The following is a 16,692-nucleotide window of genomic DNA, read 5'->3' on the forward strand; positions in this document are numbered from 1 at the left end:
GTTCAGAATTTTCACTTTCTGGTTAGCCTAGAGAACTAATTTAGTTAGTTTGATGGTGGCGGGTGGGTTTCGACGAATTTTTGCGAATGCTTTGAAATAGAGGCGTCAAACCAAAGAGGGCACTAGATAGTATCGATATTTTGCTGCTAGCCTCTACTATCGATGGTTTTGAGACTATCATGATAGTATCGAGCTACAGTCGTTGCGCTTTTGATATGTTTGGATTGGCTGCTATAAAATACGAAGACAAATTTGCAAACAAATCGACAGGTGTTATCTAATTTTTACAAGGGACTAGTTCCTAAAAGGTTTCAATGGTTTTTTAATAATTATTTGAGCCCGATACTATTACGTAGTATCGATTGTTTTTTTCAAAACATTCAACGTTGGTATTCCTCGATTTTGATATTCCGTTTAATATTACGAGCTAGTTGGCCCTCTCAGCCCTAAACAAATAATTTTATCCGATAGATACATAAATTTTCTACAAGATTGGCAAGTTTTCAGAAGTCCTTTTTATTGCATTGTTTATATAAAAAGGTTCAAACTCATTTCGTGCCAAAGTTGCAGAACAATGCTGCCTATGCATTTCCAGATGTTGCTGAAATTTTTCCCATACAAATCAAATGTATCGCGTATGGAATGACGAAACAATGAATCTTCATTCCATATGCAAAACATGTTGCTCACACCACGAAAGCGCTCTCTTCACCTCGGAAAAGAGAGAAAATTTTGTCAGTATTTTTTGTGCGCTAAATGAAGTTAGCGGTCATTTTCAAAAAAATATTAATATGTGGAAAAATAAATATTTCACTTGATTTGTTTTGTCGAGTGAGACTGGAAACGTCATTTTCAAAATATGCCGTAAATATACCGAGAAAAAAATAGCTAGTTAGTTAGTAACCAGTAAATATCAACAAAAAAAACTATTTTTAACAATCTTTGTATTATTTCGCTTAAAAAATAGCATTTAATAGCATTTTTTAGTAATAATTAGTTGAGCCCGATACTATCACGATGGTATCGATTGTTTTTTTAAAACATTCAAAACGTTCGATGACTTAACTATCAATCGTTTCACAGCTCTATGGTGGCGGGTGGGTTTCGACGAATTTTTGCGAATGCTTTGAAAACTAGGCGTCAGTGTGACCGTGCATTGATGGATTAAATATACGCCTGTCCCTTAGAAATATACCGAAATATATCTTTCATAATATACCGAAGAATATACCGGAACTGAATAACTCGCAGCTGATTTCAAGCTTAGCGGTCGTTGCTAGTGTTGCCAGATCGATGTAAGTCAGAATCAAATCATTTTCAACTTTGAGTGAAAATTAGATTCGCAAAAGCTCGGAAACATTTTCTATTAGATGTGTACATTTATTTTGATCAAAGCGTTCATAAAATATTTTTTAATTTTTCCACCTCTTTTCGGCTGAGTCCCCACAATACAAATACACACAATACAAACAAATAACAACTTTAAAATCAAACTCTACCTATTCAGGGCCGCATCAACCCTCAACCGGGCCCGGGGCAAACATCCATCTCCTCCTCTTTTTTTTCACGCCAGCTCCCCTTTTTTTCATTTGAAATAAAAACTTATAAATTTAATGTTTGTTTCATTATTTTATATTTTTCGCAGTGGCTATTATATTTTTTTTTCATTATTTGGAGTTTTTTCAACAAAATTTATCTGTTCCCGGGGCCAACGCTAGTCGGCCCTGACTCAGACCTTGTTGGCATTGACGAAGCCGAAAACAGATGCAAAGGCTAGCCTAAAAGAGAATGGAAGAATTAGCCCGCGCGCCGTACCATGAAGCATCAAACATTTGCTCCCAGTGCAACATCTTTGTATTTTATAGTATTTGATACAACTTAAGCGCTAAACTCATATACAACTCCAAAACCATTAGCTTACAAGAAACAAAAATCTTTATAGTTTTGACTTGCGTTTTCCAAAGTTCCTTATGACCTGCAAGAACTCTTCTTCATGAAAACGATTGATCAGTTCCTTGCACTCAGCCTCATGAGCTTTCAAGAGGTTCGCAAGGAAGCCCTCCTTGATCAAGCGTTTTCCTTCCTTTAGAGAATTCGGTGGCAAAGTGGAAAACTCGCGCAGCTTGGGCCAAATCACTGACTCCAGCTCCTCGGACTTGTAGACGCGCGACACAAAGTTGAAATTGTACGCCTCGGCGGACGACAACTTCTCGTTGAGGAGGAGCATTTCTGAGGCTTTGGAGCGACCAAGAATCATGGGCAGCATATAGGAAGAGCCTCCTTCTGGGACAAGGCCCAGCTTGGCGAAGGGAGTGAGAAAGTATGCCTGAAAGGGATAAGAGCTGGCTGTTTAGCAGCGGCTATTGAGGTGAAAGGTTCAGACTTACCTCCTCTGCACACCAGGTGACATCGCTGAGGCCCACAATCGTGGCGCCGATGCCGATCGCAGGTCCATTAACCAGGGTAAAGACGATCTTCTTGCAGTTTATAAAGCTCTGGACCATGAATTTGAATACGACATTTGACTGTACGAGGTACTCAGTGAGATTGTCCGTTTTGCCACTTTGGGATAAATCTTTTCCAGCCGTGAAGAAATCGCCCACCCCGGTCAGCACAACTATGGTCACGTCAGCATCATTGTTCACTGCGCCCAGCACGCGGGCCAGCTCCTTGTAGGCCACGGGACTCAGGCAGTTCTTCTTTTTGGGATTGTTGAATTTCACCACAAGAAGCTTGTCCTGCTTTTCCACGAGCAGCTCCAGGTAGCCTTGGTACTTCATCTCTGTACTGCAGCGATGCCAAAAGTCAGCTTACGGCTGGGCACTCACCAATACTCCCAAACAAAAACACAAATACCAATAAAGGAACAGTGCAAACTCGATGAAAAGACAACAAAGGCAAAAAAAATTACCGTAATTTTTGCTTGCGAGCGAATCAGAGAAGAGACAAAACCGGTTTTTGCTGGGGATCGCATACACACAAATATGTTTGCATGTGTTGGGCTTTCGGTATGTTGGTACACAGCACAAACTGTGTATGCACACAAGAATTGGTTTCCTACAAATGGGCTCCGTGGGCAATGGGCCTGGGCATCGCTGCTGTACTGTGTTTGACAGTGCTTTCGAGCAAGTGACTGACAAAGTCCGATTAATGCTGTGTTATCTCATTTTTATTGTTGTTTGTTTGAGCCGCTATCTGATTAGACTAGAAGAATTACTTCTAAAAATAATCTGCCCTTTGAGTCGACTTGATATGACTTAATTTAAAAAATTTTAAATATAAGCTAATTGAATGAATTTACAGAATACTTCATTTATATGCCGCTTGTATTCTGCTGCTCGTCGAAATTTGTAATACAATCTGTTTGCCCACTTTAGATTTTCGAATGGGTACAGAATTGTAAAGGAGCCCGTTATTGCAAAAATATGCAATAATTATATTTGATAAGAGCTTTGCGTGTGATTTAAACAAATTTTTTTTTTCATTTGTTCTTCGTAATATTTTATTTTGCGAATTTTCGCAATTTCAAGTTTTTGTTTTAAAAACTTAATTAAAATTCCTTCATTTCATTTTTTTTTTAGTAGATCTTGAATTGAAGATAAATACTGCATAGTATTAACAAAAAAAAAACAAAAAAAAATTATTATGGCCTTGCCATGATAGATATTATCTAAACAAAAATAAATGCTGTATGTCCATCAAATCATATGGATTCGCACTTGCGTGGACTACTTCTTTGGCGCACCGATTGTGGTGCGCTTTCGTGTGCGATTGGCGATGCATGAGGTGTTTGCCGAACGACTTTCCGGTGCGATAATATCGCGAGGACGAGTTGCGCTATGGCGGCATCGACGCAATTACTCGCTCATCGGTGTGGCTCATTTGTCTCCCATGGTCCTTTTATTTTGTGTTCCATAGAATGGAGTAGAGATTTACGAATTCGGTTACTTCACCGGAAGCATTTGCATGTGATGTGGTCCTCGCTGATAAGGACTTCGACGGTGTCGACATTGTGGACGGTGACGCTGATTCGGTGTCATCCTGGTCGGTGGTCACCGACTCTATGTCTACCATGTCTGCAGGTGCCACATCTTCATTGGGCTGTACCAATGTATCCCGTTCCTGTTCATCCTGATTGTTCCGTTCGGAATCCATTTGATTATTGCACTGGCATGGCTTGGTATCCTGTTCGTGTTCATCCTGGCTTGGCATGGCATCCTCCGATATAATAATAAGATGCGCAACGCTCATACAATTTCAATTGCCATATGCAAGCGCCATGTGTGAGAACACACAGAACCAGCAAGTGCGTATGTGTGCCTACTTGAGCGGCTCTAGAGCGCTCTCTCTCTCTCTCTCTAAACAATTTCAAGCTAAAGCCAGACTGAAAAATTCATGTGCACCCCTCGATATTTTTCATGTTTTGTGGTACTCTCTAGTATTGCCAGATCGATGTAAATCGGGACAGGCAGTCATGTTTTGTGAACTGCGACTTTAAAAATACCAGAGTACGATACGTTCATCTCTATACTCTATATGAACACACACTCATACTCTTACACGAAGGTAATCCGATGGCGGTAACAACAAATAGCACATTAATTGGACTTTGTCATCCACTTGCTCAAGATAACTGCAATTACCAGTACAAAGATAGATGGCAGCATACCAAGGGTACCAGGAGCTGCTCGTGGAGAAGCAGGACAAGCTTCTGCTTGTCAAATTCAACAATCCCAAAAGAAAGAACTGCCTAAATCGTGAATCATACCAGGAGCTGGCTCGGGTCCTGGGTGAAGTGAACGATGATGCAGACGTGACAATCGTGGTGGTGACCGGCGTGGGTGACTTCTTCACGGCTGGAAATGACTTAACCCCAAGTGGCCAAACGGGCGACATCCAAACATATCTCGCAGAGGGAAATGAAATATTCAAAACCATGGTGCTGGGCTTTATAAACTGCAACAAGATTGTGATTAGCCTGGTAAATGGACCGGCAATTGGCATCGGCGCCACGATTGTGGGCCTCAGCGATGTCACCTGGTGTGCAGAGGAGGTAAGTCTGAATCTTGCACCTCAATAGCCGCCTCTAAACAGCCAGCTCTTATCCCTTTCAGGCATACTTTTACACTCCCTTCACCAAACTGGGCCTCGTCCCAGAGGGCGGCTCTTCCTTTCTGCTGCCCATGATTCTTGGTCGCTCCAAAGCTTCGGAGATTCTGCTCCTCAACGAGAAACTTACCTCCGGCGAGGCGTACAATTTCAACTTTGTGTCGCGCGTCTACAAGACCGAGGAGCTGGACTCCGTGGTCTGGCCCAAGCTGCGCGAGTTTTCCACTTTGCCACCGAATTCTCTAAAGGAAGGAAAACGCTTGATCAAGGAGGGCTTCCTGGCGAACCTCCTGAAGGCCAATGATGCCGAGTGTACGGAGCTCCTCAAGCGTTTCCACGGAGACGAGTTCATTCAGGCCATTGTGGACTTTGCCACACGCAAATCTAAATTGTAATTTGTTAACATAGTTACCTTGTAAAAACAGCTGTTATTTTTTTATATCGATGGGTTGAATATCGCGTTTTGAACGATAGATCGATATTGTGTGGTGTTATCAAATTTAAATTTAAAACAGGCTCTGCTGCTCTAAATTCACTTTGCACTCATATATAGTTCACTTTATTATGTCGTACATACGAGTATTCGTTTATTAACATATCATTTAGTCGATCGCTTGCTTGTGTGTATGTGTATGTGTGTGTGTATAATATGTATATGACTGTATTGCACTTTATAGTTAGTTCCACATTGAATAGTCTCCGCAGGAGTTCTTCTGCATATCCCAGCACTAAGCCAAAATGAACTGAACTGCTGATGCTGCTCCTCTGGTGACTTACACATAATGCTGCTTTACATTCCTGTATCAACTAGATCTAGGCCAGACCAGACCACCGTACACGTGTCGTTCTGCTAGGGAAATTCGTTGGCCTCTGCGCCTTGTACCACCTTACCTAAAACACTAATCTTAATCCTAGGCGTGCTCCTGCTCATGTACAAATTGATGATAGACGTAGAAACATATCTATAATAGCTGGTACACACGGCGATCGCTTGGAGTTTAACTTAGGCTGCGTTTTCTCTTTTCTTATATAATTTAATTTTTTTTTTTAGTTATTTCTAATAACTCTCCTGTGCCCCCGGGGCTCCAATCAAATTCAAAATCTTTACAATTACTCAACAAAAAGTTTATGTGTACGTAGGAAGGCTCCTCCCACTCCGGCCACTCGCTTAGCCTATCAAAAATGAACTGGGAACCTTACCTAAACTCTGCCCTAAGTCTACACGCGGCCAGCAGGATGAGCATTAGGAAGTGCAGCGCCACCAGATGCTGCCACGTGGCCTGTACCGCTCCTGCCCCGCCATGGTGCAGCTCCGCAAAGCTCTCGCCTGCAAAGGGAAAGGAAATAGTTTTACCCACACTCGGGGATTCCGGATGGAGCCTCACCATTCAGAATGTGCACCACAATGGTAAAGTTCTGGAACTCGCTGATCGAACAGGTGTAATTCCCCGAATCGGTTTTGCTGATCTTCGCTATGGAGAGGGTGGAGTTGGCTCCATCCTCCATCAGTTCGGTTTTGACGCTGCAAGCCAGGATTATCGTTAAGTCTCTCTCTTTCTCCCTCTCTATTCCCGCCCACTCACCTCACGCCACCGCGTGTCACGTCGTAGTTGAGCACATCGTCGATGTGCTTCCAGTACACCACGGAGCTGGTCATGGCCACGTTGCGCACCACACAGGACAGCTGCAGCGTGGAGTCGATCTCGTAGTACTTCTCCTGCAACGGATCTCCCACCTCGTCCACAATCATCACTTTGGGAGCTGTGCCAAACCACTCGAGTGACTTCACTTCCAATTTGTGTATCGCCTTGCGGGGTACTTACCATTCACATGCAAGTTAATTTGTATGAGGCGGGGCGGATGGGTCGAGATCTGGCACTCGTAGATGGCCTCGTCATCCTTCTTCACATTGGTTATCTTCAGTCGCCAGTTGTTGGGATATTGGAACTCCATTTTGTAGCGTTTATCACCCGTGTATGTGTGCATGCCCACTGTCAGCAGATCCAGCGCGTTTTCCTCGTCCTGCGTATTATGTCGCACCCAAGAGACCTAAATGTGTACATATATTTCATTATGTACTTCACCATGGGGCATTGTCATATTTTCAAATAATGATAGCTAATCGATGCAGTGCCATCGATGCACTTTTTAATTGATAATAAAAAAACGTCGTGAATTTACACGAATTTTTTTAAGCAGAGTTTTAAAAGTGAGAATCTGCCGCCTCAAACGCTGGTAAAAACCTAATAAATGGCTCCTTGCCAGTTGCACTTACAGTCTTATCCTGCAGCAGCGAAATTCTGCAGTTCAAGTGGATGCTGGAGCCCGCTTGCACGGTCAGATTCGTGGACTGGCCCAAACGCTGTGCGTCCTCGAAATGCGGTCCATATCTGTGAGACGGACAGATGCCCATTATAGAATACATCTTGGCATCTTCCGAGGCGAGGACAAACTTACCTCTGATCGTGATGGTGGTGCTTGTTGGCCGCCGAGAACGTGTCAAAGATGTAGTTGAGCATGGGCGCATCCGTTTTCTGGCCCTTGGGCAGCGAGTGCTTGCTGTTGCCGTCCACCCTCACCGCCGAAGTGCGAACGTTGTTGGTTCTGTTCCTTGCGGGTTCTGTGGGCGGCGCATTGCTCGCATTGGTGGCGGCACTTCCGCCGCTGTCTGTCGCCGCAGTGGCCGGCATTAAGGCATTTATCTTTTGGCTACCAATCTGCTGGAAGGTCATGTCGTCTCTGCTGAGGGAGTTCTTTCGACTGGGTGCCTCAGACAGCGGACCCTTGGCCGTTGCTGTGGCGCCTGTTCCGTCCGCCTGCAGCGACAGGGACTCCATATCCTGGGACCGTCCCAGCAGCCGCTGCTCGAAGATCGTTGTGACTGTCTGGGAGCTGGGGGCCACCGTTGTCGATGTCTGGCCCATATCTATGACGTAATCGGGCTCCACATCGGCCTTAAAGGCTACGCTGGTCCCATCTGCAGGCAGCAGCAGCAGCAGCAGCGGCAGCGGCAACGGCATAGGAGTTATCGATTTCATTCGAATCTGCTTCCGACGAAGAGAAAGGAAAAGGGGAAAGTTAAGAATTGATGACATGGCCACCCATTCGGGGGGCTGAAAGTGTGGGCGTGAGGGTGTGGTTGAGTGTCTGTCTGAAGGGTCTATGCTAATTTCTTGTTTCCCCACAAAATATGGCGGGGCTGCCGGGAAGGGGTCGGCTATGTGTAATAATAAATTTGGAATATCAGGGAATCAGGAAACCTATTTTTGGAGGCAAACCAATTTCACTTATTGGGCGATAATCACTTCTATATAAAGGAACATTATCCACAATGCAGTGAGAAAACAATAGAAACAAATTTGGACAATTCATTGTATGATTTATTGGGCACTCAATAGGCACAAACGAAAGCATTAGTTAAATGGTTTAATAATAATATTTTTGGAATGTTAGCGATTTTGGGATTTAGTTATTTAGTTTGCCTATAAAAAAATCCTAAATCACATTATGTACGAGTACCAACTTTTTTTTTTGTGTATCAAATTGTTTCATGGAATAATTTATTTTAGATACATTTTTAGTATCCATTTAATATTTTTTTAAAAATATTTAAAGCCTATGAAAATGTATCTATTTTTTGCTCAGTGCAGTTCCAATATACATTTACTTATATCCAATTTGTTCCAAGTATTCTTTCAGCCTTCCATTGAATAGCAATTATATAATAATGGACCCCGCCCCTCGTTGGGTGACTGATTTCCAAGTAACAATTTTGCTATTTTCCCTACCGTAACTATCCTGCCACGTGGTCAACAGCAAGTGGTCCGCGGAGGGCGTGGCAGTGGTTGCTCCTCCTCCTTCTCCTCCTGCTGCTGCTGCCAGTGCTGCTGCCAGTGCTGCTGCGGTTGTGGTTCTCGCGGGCAGTTTCACTGTGGCGTCCAACAGCAGCTCGTCCAGCTGCTCGGGGGCGACATAGCCATAGGGATCCGCGCCCTGGACGGGCCGATTGACGGCCTCATAGACAGCATTGGCCTGGACCAGGCCGCTACCGATGGCCCTGCCACTGGCCATGATCGTTGTGGTTAGGATGAACAGCCGGATCAGATTGCGCACGGAGCATTCAATTGGTCGCGTGGACGCAGAGATCGATGGGGTGGTGTGACTGGCTGGCTGTGGCTGTTCCTGTGGCTGTTCCTGTGGCTTGCTTCGATTTAGTTCTCGGAGGCGCTATTTTCGTTGGTTCATTCAAACGCATTTTGCAATCTGTAATCCCCGTTTGGAATCGGCACTAACTAACGCACATTTGGCCAACTGCATTGGTGGACTGGGAGTTAACGCTCTGCTCTGTGTGGGGTCTGCTCGTCTAACCCCGTCTGGGGGTCACCTACTGCTCATCTGGCACACGATTTGGGCTCTCACGCACTTCTGCCATTTGTTTGTCCGGGCGCCCCGTGGGCGGAATCACGTAAATATCAACTTGATAAATTCACTTAGGGACAGGAGCAACTTTCTCCTGCAACTTTTCTCCCTACTGCTTATTGATTAGCTGATTAAGTTAATATATGTATGTTATGCTTTACATGCTCTAGGAACGATCGTTAACTAAAATGTAGTTTTCCATTTCCATTTCCCTTTTATTTTATTTTACTTTACTTTACTTTACTTTATTTCGGTTTATTCGAAGGAGAACACTTTCCGGTACGGATTCCGGGATTCGATTTGGATTATTAGCTTTGCTTTGGGACACACACGCGGGACTATAATGCGGATCAAGGAAGCGCCACTCAATTGTCAGGGAATGCATCGAGGACGAGACTCAATCACTGGCAGTGCACGGGGCCTTTTGGCTTTGCCTCATGCATTCCTCATCCACTTGCTCATGTTGCATGCCACACAAGGCGACGAGACCGAAAACCCTGTCGTAGAACACGCACGGTATACACGGGGATTTACACGGGTGGAGAACGGAACGAATCGCTTCGAACAACTGCATCACGTATATCGTCGTATAGCTGCCAGTGGGCGATTCGTCGGAGCATCCGGCACGCACGGAGGAACGTCAGCACGCCGTTACACTTCGCCTATGAATGGTCGTCGGGTCGGAATTGAGGCAGGAATGCTTGTCAAATTGTTGTTGATGTCCCCGAGACGCAGAGTCCGAGTCCTCTGCACTTCGTGTCGTTATTCACTTCTTCACAATAAAGACAGCTCTGCTCTTCACCACCATATTCAGACTTTGCGCATGTCCTCCTTTCGTTAAGTTCTTCTCCTGTTTTTTTGGTGGATTTTGGTTGCTACAATTTCGGAGTGGAGAAGCTTCTACCCCTGCGGTCTGAAGTCCGAAATAGATTAAGGCGAAGCAGTCGCCCAAAGCAGTTGTATCAGTGCAAGCAGTTTACCTGTGAGAGGAAAACAAGCAGATCGCAAAGCAAAAAGAAGCAGTTCCATCGGCTGTAAATAAGAAGCAGTTCCATCGGCTGTAAATAGGAAGCAGTTCTGTCAGCTGTAAATAAGAAGCAGTTGGTATATCCACACCAGGCGGCGCCAGTTGTGCCAGAAACCTTCACCTACAGAGAAACCTGCCCCAATAGCAACCCACCCCCGAGGACCAGCATCTCCTGGGAGAGTGTCACAAAGTGCATTGCAGCGTGTGGCCACTGTCGATTTCGACCAGTTTGCAGACTCAGATTTATGGTAATCGAGAGGCCATAACATGAGGGATGATTGGTTGGTTGGTTGGTCCATGGTGTTGTGGCAGCGTCTTATCAGACGCGCGTGGAGGTTGCTCGGATGCAGACGCCATCGCTCCAGTCAGCGGACTTCTGCCACAATCGAGAAAACTGCGGAAACGCTTCGGGAGTGAAAATAAAATATCATTTCTTAATCGGAAATTGAAGAATTCACGCAATACGCAGGAAATGGCAGCCACCAATGAAGCTACAGAGCACGCCAGAGGATGACCATTGAGGGGCGAGTACAGGTGAAAAATGGAAAATATATGCACACGCCAGTATACATACAGGCGCCAAGGCAAAAAGTCACAGTGCTGCTTTTAGGTCACACAAAAGGCTCTCCTCCTCGCATCGACAGCAAAAAGCATCGACAGTAGCAGCATCGACAGCTGCCCGAAGTTATCCAAGGGGAAGAAGAACCAACAAGTAAGACATTCATTCGCCATCCCATTCGTTCGAAACCCGGCGACTCTTTAGGGGGGAACATCGCATGCAATCGGTGTGAAAATCCTTTGTTTAATGGCTGCAAATTGAAAGAAAAGGCAACTTTCAATACAAATAGCTTGCAATATTCCTCAATTGATGGGATTACAAGTGCATAGGGAAGAGTCTGGAGTCTGTATTGGTAGCGAAATTGCATCTGAAAACTCTGAATATCCTTTGGCTTGTGGTAGGTCCATCCCATTGCTCTGAAAATCCTTCGGAACGTACAGACAAGTGTGTGAAGTGTAATCCGGTAAGATATCAATCATATCTGATTTAATTGCTCGGAAATTTCATCGGTTTGATGGTTGATATCAAAACAAAGTGAAAGTTTAGCTCCAAGCGATTCTACCAGTTAAATCCCATTTAAATCCCCTGAACATACCCAAAGTGCAGGTGCAAGATATAGAGTATTTCCTTCAAACAATTCCATAAAAGGGAAACCCCATCCAATGGCTCCAAAAATCCCTCTAATGATGCACCGTAAGCGCATACAAAAGAGCGTGAATGCTACTCTGGATGGCCCACAAGTGGCCCCACAATGAGAATACGGTCTAAATTTAAGCAGCAGGCTGCGTCTTGGGGCTCACGTGTCAAGCAGCACTCAGGAGACAGAGCAGGGCAGGCCAGGCCCGTCATTGTAGGGCCTTGTTATCAGGACACCGTCACAACCCTCCTCCACCGGTCTCCCTTTGGCCCCGTCCGCTGGGAGCTTGCGTTTTGTTTGGCTTTAATTGCGGCACAGCCGCGAACACGTCTCCGGGTGGTGGCGTCTCTTGAAGGAGTGTCCGCTGTTTTTCAAGTCCCATCACATCACAATCTGTTGTTGTCAACTGGTGCTGCCTGCTGCTGCTGCTGCTTCTGCTTCTTCAGCTATTCTGGGAGCTCAGAGCTCAGAGTCTGGCATTCATTGTGCTCGCATTTTCTTGAATTTCTAATTGTTCAGCATTCGCCCTGAACTTGTTCCGTTCCTGGCAGTTGTAGTTCCACCTAGAAGTGAATAAACAGGCCGAGTAAATCCCAGTTGACACCTTACAGGGCAGTGGGACAACAGGTGGAGATGCCTGGGAGAATTTTTGTTATTAAGGCTGCCAAAGCGAAAGAGAATGGCCGAGTATCCAGCAACAAAGTACTTACAAGCCATCCGTGCTCCCACGCTACGGATCCACATCGGATCAGAGCATTAAATCGTTTTGTTCTTTTCATTCTGAATCCATTATTATTCCAAGAAAATCCTCCATTTATTTTTTCTTTTTCTGGCTATATCTTGGTCAAATCTTAACCGATTTCTGTCCGAGTTTTGATCACCAAATTGAAGAAATATGGGAAATGTTTTTGGCATACAATTAGTAGCTAATTAGTATATTGAATGGCAATCGTTGGGATAGTATGGAAATATGCTAAGTTCCTTGCCAAGACCTTTTCTTGCCTTTCCCAAGTTCATCCACAGGTGTTTAAATATTGCCTAAATTCCCTACAAGAATCCATTAAATCCCCAAGGTATTCCGACACTTTCAGTTCATGTTTAAAATCGATTCGTCCAGCATACCATTAGGAAGAAGCCGCCTCTGCCTTACTCCTACTGTGTTTTTGTATATTCCCTGAAATTCTTTCAGAAATCCACGTTTAATGAACTGCAGCCGCAGTGACGATTGAGAAGCATTAAGAGGCATCGGCAGTGGCATTGCAATGCCATCCCGTCGCGCCGGCGGCGGCACAATCAAGCGGAAGCACTCCTTGGGCAACCTGCGACGCGCACATCCCGCCTCCGGGGCCACATGGAATGTGCAGGTGGTCCGTGGCAAAATGTCCTCCAAGTGCTTGTGGCACGCCTGTCGGGCCCTGATCCTGGGCCTCACGCTGATGCTCCTGGGCGCCGGCATGGCCACCCTGGGCTACTACGCGGATCACCTGTCGATGGGGTCGGAGCTGCGCGGCAATGTGACGGTGCGCGTGAAGAACGACCTGAAGGGCTTCCACCTGAACAACTTTGCGTATGTGGGGCCCATTGTGATGGGCTTTGGGGGCTTCATTGTGGTGGCCTCCTGTGTGATGACCTTCGAGGCGCGCGACTCGGCCGCCAAGGTGGTGCCGGCCCGTCTGCGTGCGGGCGGAGCAGGCAGCTGCAGCAAGAATCCGACGCGGTAGTAATCAGGGCAGCTCGGCCTCGCAACGCCGAGGAATGGGTAAGAATTGGCGACATCTCTTGGGGCTATTTGTCAACTGTTTTGCCTGTTTGCTCTGGCAGGTGCCCAGTACCAGTCGACGCGTTGGGATCAGCATTTCGGGGTGTTCCGCTCATCGCCGGGCGATCCCCACCAGCAGCCACAGGCAGCCATACTCTCTGCCAACCAGCAGCTGCTGCTACAGCAGCAACAGCAGCAGCAGCAGCAGCCCTTCGACAGGGAGGCCCTCACCGCAGAGTTGGTGAAATTCTCCAAGTCCCTCAGGTATTCAAAAGACAGACACAGACAGAGCCGCAGAGCCATTGACCATTCGGGGAACTTCATTGCGGGACTACTGGAGCATCCTTCAACACACACACACAATTGGCTAATCTTGCTGTTCTTCCTCTTCCCATTCCCTCTCTCTCTCTCTCTCTTTGCATCATATCCATCGCCTTGCATCGCCTTGCATCGCCTGGGCGGGCAGTCGCCAATCCACACGCTTTTCGCCGCAGTTGCGCCGCCTCACATGCACTGGATCGGTGCCCGATCTGTCCACCATCCATGCCGCTGCCACCGCTCATGCTCATGCTCATGATCATGCCCTGAATCTCCTTGAATACACCAACTCCAACGCCGCCACTAATCACTCCAATTTGCTCTCAATGCACCACCACCACCACCAACTGATGACGACGCCGCTGGACACGCTGCTGCTGCACCATGGTGGCACATGCTGCACGAAACGACATCGGCGCCATCGCCACTCGCACCATCACCATCACCACGACCACGACCGCGACCACAATCAACGACACCACGCGAAACCCGGCTGCTCGTCGGCCAGCAGCAGCGTGAGGAGAGTGCGCCAGGGTGCGCGTGGAAATTGGGCAGGACCTGGCCCTTTGGCGACCGCCAATGTCGCTGCCAGCGCCTCCGCCTCCTGCTCGTCGACGCGCATCATTAGCAACTCCTCGAGCCTCATCCAGCGGGCCACACGGGAGTGCGCCCTGCTGCAGCCGCCGGCAGCGGGTCGTGTGTACTGGCAGGCCTCCTCCTTTGATGGCGGCAGTGGCCATGCCCATGGCCATGCCCATGCCAATGCCAATGCCCATGCGGGTGCTGCCATCTCCAGCGCCGAGAAGCGTAGCGAGCGGAACAAGCGCTCGGACACGGCCAAGCGGCATGTCCTGGCCCGCCAGCGTCCCATCGAGCAGGAGGAGGGACGCAGTCCCCTCGGAAACAGGCGGTAAATATATTTAAACAGCACTTTATACAGACTGGGCGAACCCTCTTACTGATTCTGATCTGGGTACTCGTAGCAGCAATTCGACCATGTCGGATTCCTCGTACAGTGGCCGCTGGACGGCGCGCTGTGCGTCGGTGGCCAGTCGCACCTCCAGCATTGAGTCGAGGCGCGTTCAAGTCGATCTGCACAGTCCGGAGGTGATTCCCAAGTCGATTTTGCGCTCACCAAAACGCTACAGCTCCGGACCCTCGGCCACGCCATCAGTGGACAAGGATTTTCGGTCAGCAATGGGACACACAACCCTCTCTCTGATTATCCTGGAAGAACTCATGCTCATGTTTGTCTGCTTCTCTGCTTTCCTTTCTGTAGAAGCCAATTGTCGGTGTGCTCGGAGCCACCGCCGCCTGTGCGTCAGCTGTCGGGGCAGTCGAGCATGGAGCCCGCCCTGCCGGAGGAGAGTCTCGAGCAGGCCGAGGACAGGTCCTACGACGAGGTGTTGGCGCCGCAGCATCACACGGGCAGCCTGCCACCGAAGAAGGTGCGCCCGGACTTTCTGCCACTCTCCCGCAGCGAGCAGCAGGGGAATCAGCATCAGAATCAGAATCATAATCAACAGAAGCCGATGGCAGCTGCTGTGCCGCTGTTTCGCAGCAACAGCTCGCGACAGTTCAACAGGCCGAAGGCGGCGGTGGTTAGCGGGCGGGAGGACTCTGTGTTTCATGCCCGCTCCATGGAACGGGGACTGGCCAAGGGCAGTGCCAGTGCCGATGATCAGATGTACGATTCCCTCAAGGTGATCAACGAGCGGCGCTCCACGCTGCTGAAGGCGGACTCGCAGAGTTCCCTGGGATCGGCAGAGCGCAAGCTGAGCAGTTTCTCGTTGAAGATGCCCGAGATAACAGAGCGGGAGAACTCCATAGATGTGGAGGAGCCACCTGCCCCTGCCCCTGCCCCTGCCCCACCTGCAGAGGATATAGAGCTGGGCAAGATTGATCCCTAGGATCGAGGATGTAGCCCGCGGGAGTTGCAGTTGTAAAATGTAAACAGCAGCCATCGACAATTACTTTAGAGCATTGATGTATATTTGTATTGTATTGTATTGTATTGTATTGTATGTGTGTGTGTGTATCGTCTCGTTAGCTTGTACTTAGATAAGTGTTATATCCCCCACCCCCCACACACGGACTGGTTCTGTATATCAACCCGAATCCCAATCCCCCGCCCTGCATTCAGCAAGGAATCAAAACGATGTCTATTATAAATGCTACTCCGTAGTCTTCCTATTGTTAGAGCATCGAGCTATGTCGTTATAACTATTACTATTACTTATTTGGATGTTAGTTTGCCACTCCATCAACTACGGTGCGTTGTATAGCCTGTAAAATTCGTACAATCAGCTTATAGTAAAGACTGATTAGGCAGAAAAACAAACAAACAGAAAACCTACGGAATCGAAAGGGCAAGCCACACATTTCATACACAAAAACAAAACAAAAACCAATCAAATATCTGCCAACAGGTTCAAGGCACTCAATCGGCAGTTGGATGTTTTTTGATCTCAGCAAAACTTTAACGACTTGTTGCATTACAATTGTACCTAATTATATGTATGTTTATATATCTGGATGTTAATTTTTAAGCCAACGCGTTTCTTGTTCGATAAGTGTTTTTGCAAAAAACCCACAAAAAGCATTCAAAATGATGGAATTAGCTGTGACGGCAACCGGGAACCCACAAAAAAAAAAACGTTGCATTTTATAATACTGTTCATTGCAAGATTAATATCAAGTCAATAAAAACAATGTGTGTGTCAAAATCTCAGAAAAGTCTATAGTGTGAGAACAAATTTGAATTTAAATTCAAATTTGAACTCCAAACGGGCTGGCAGCTCTTGCAAACATCGATAGGCAAAATATTGCAGTGTAGTCTTTGTTTGCGCGGAGTGGCCAGACAT

At 46.9% G+C, this 16,692-nt stretch overlaps 4 protein-coding genes across 4 annotated transcripts; 2 read left to right on the forward strand and 2 right to left on the reverse strand.

Moving 5' to 3' along the window:
- Positions 1-1,836: 1,836 nt before the first annotated feature.
- LOC111072197 (enoyl-CoA delta isomerase 2-like) lies at positions 1,837-2,965 on the reverse strand. The gene is made up of 2 exons (XM_022363898.2): positions 2,388-2,965; positions 1,837-2,326 (listed from the first exon to the last, which is right to left on the reverse strand). Exons 1-2 carry the CDS (start codon positions 2,778-2,780, stop codon positions 1,937-1,939), a joined length of 783 nt encoding a protein of 260 aa, XP_022219590.2. The 5' UTR covers positions 2,781-2,965; the 3' UTR covers positions 1,837-1,936.
- A 1,546-nt stretch (positions 2,966-4,511) lies between these two features.
- Positions 4,512-5,634, forward strand: LOC111072228 (enoyl-CoA delta isomerase 2-like). Its single transcript, XM_022363953.2, has 3 exons — positions 4,512-4,566; positions 4,630-5,053; positions 5,115-5,634. The coding sequence occupies exons 2-3, from the start codon at positions 4,658-4,660 to the stop codon at positions 5,502-5,504; spliced, it is 786 nt and encodes a 261-aa protein (XP_022219645.2). The 5' UTR covers positions 4,512-4,566; positions 4,630-4,657; the 3' UTR covers positions 5,505-5,634.
- LOC111072225 lies at positions 5,616-10,751 on the reverse strand. The gene is given in 9 exon segments (XM_022363952.2): positions 5,616-6,436; positions 6,495-6,631; positions 6,693-6,870; positions 6,933-7,158; positions 7,385-7,499; positions 7,567-8,097; positions 8,099-8,153; positions 8,898-9,326; positions 10,709-10,751. Coding segments are annotated over 9 exon segments (1,845 nt in total). The 3' UTR covers positions 5,616-6,305.
- Positions 10,752-10,895: 144 nt separating this feature from the next.
- Positions 10,896-16,181, forward strand: LOC111072198. The gene is given in 7 exon segments (XM_022363901.2): positions 10,896-11,267; positions 12,941-13,469; positions 13,471-13,510; positions 13,573-13,774; positions 13,977-14,738; positions 14,815-15,018; positions 15,108-16,181. Coding segments are annotated over 6 exon segments (2,295 nt in total). The 5' UTR covers positions 10,896-11,267; positions 12,941-13,013; the 3' UTR covers positions 15,739-16,181.
- The last annotated feature ends 511 nt before the right edge of the window (positions 16,182-16,692 follow it).

This window comes from Drosophila obscura, unplaced genomic scaffold (assembly GCF_018151105.1).
Source record: "Drosophila obscura isolate BZ-5 IFL unplaced genomic scaffold, ASM1815110v1 contig_1, whole genome shotgun sequence".
Lineage (NCBI taxonomy): Eukaryota > Metazoa > Arthropoda > Insecta > Diptera > Drosophilidae > Drosophila > Drosophila obscura.

What these genes read in the sequence shown, in the direction of transcription:
- LOC111072228 (XM_022363953.2), top strand. Translation starts at nt 4,658, where the DNA reads ATGGCAGCATACCAAGGGTACCAGGAGCTGCTCGTGGAGAAGCAGGAC. An exon ending in TCACCTGGTGTGCAGAGGAG is followed by an intron (nt 5,054 to 5,114) that starts GTAAGTCTGAAT and finishes TATCCCTTTCAG; the next exon opens with GCATACTTTTACACTCCCTT.
- LOC111072197 (XM_022363898.2), bottom strand. Translation starts at nt 2,780, where the DNA reads ATGAAGTACCAAGGCTACCTGGAGCTGCTCGTGGAAAAGCAGGACAAG. An exon ending in TCACCTGGTGTGCAGAGGAG is followed by an intron (nt 2,327 to 2,387) that starts GTAAGTCTGAAC and finishes TATCCCTTTCAG; the next exon opens with GCATACTTTCTCACTCCCTT.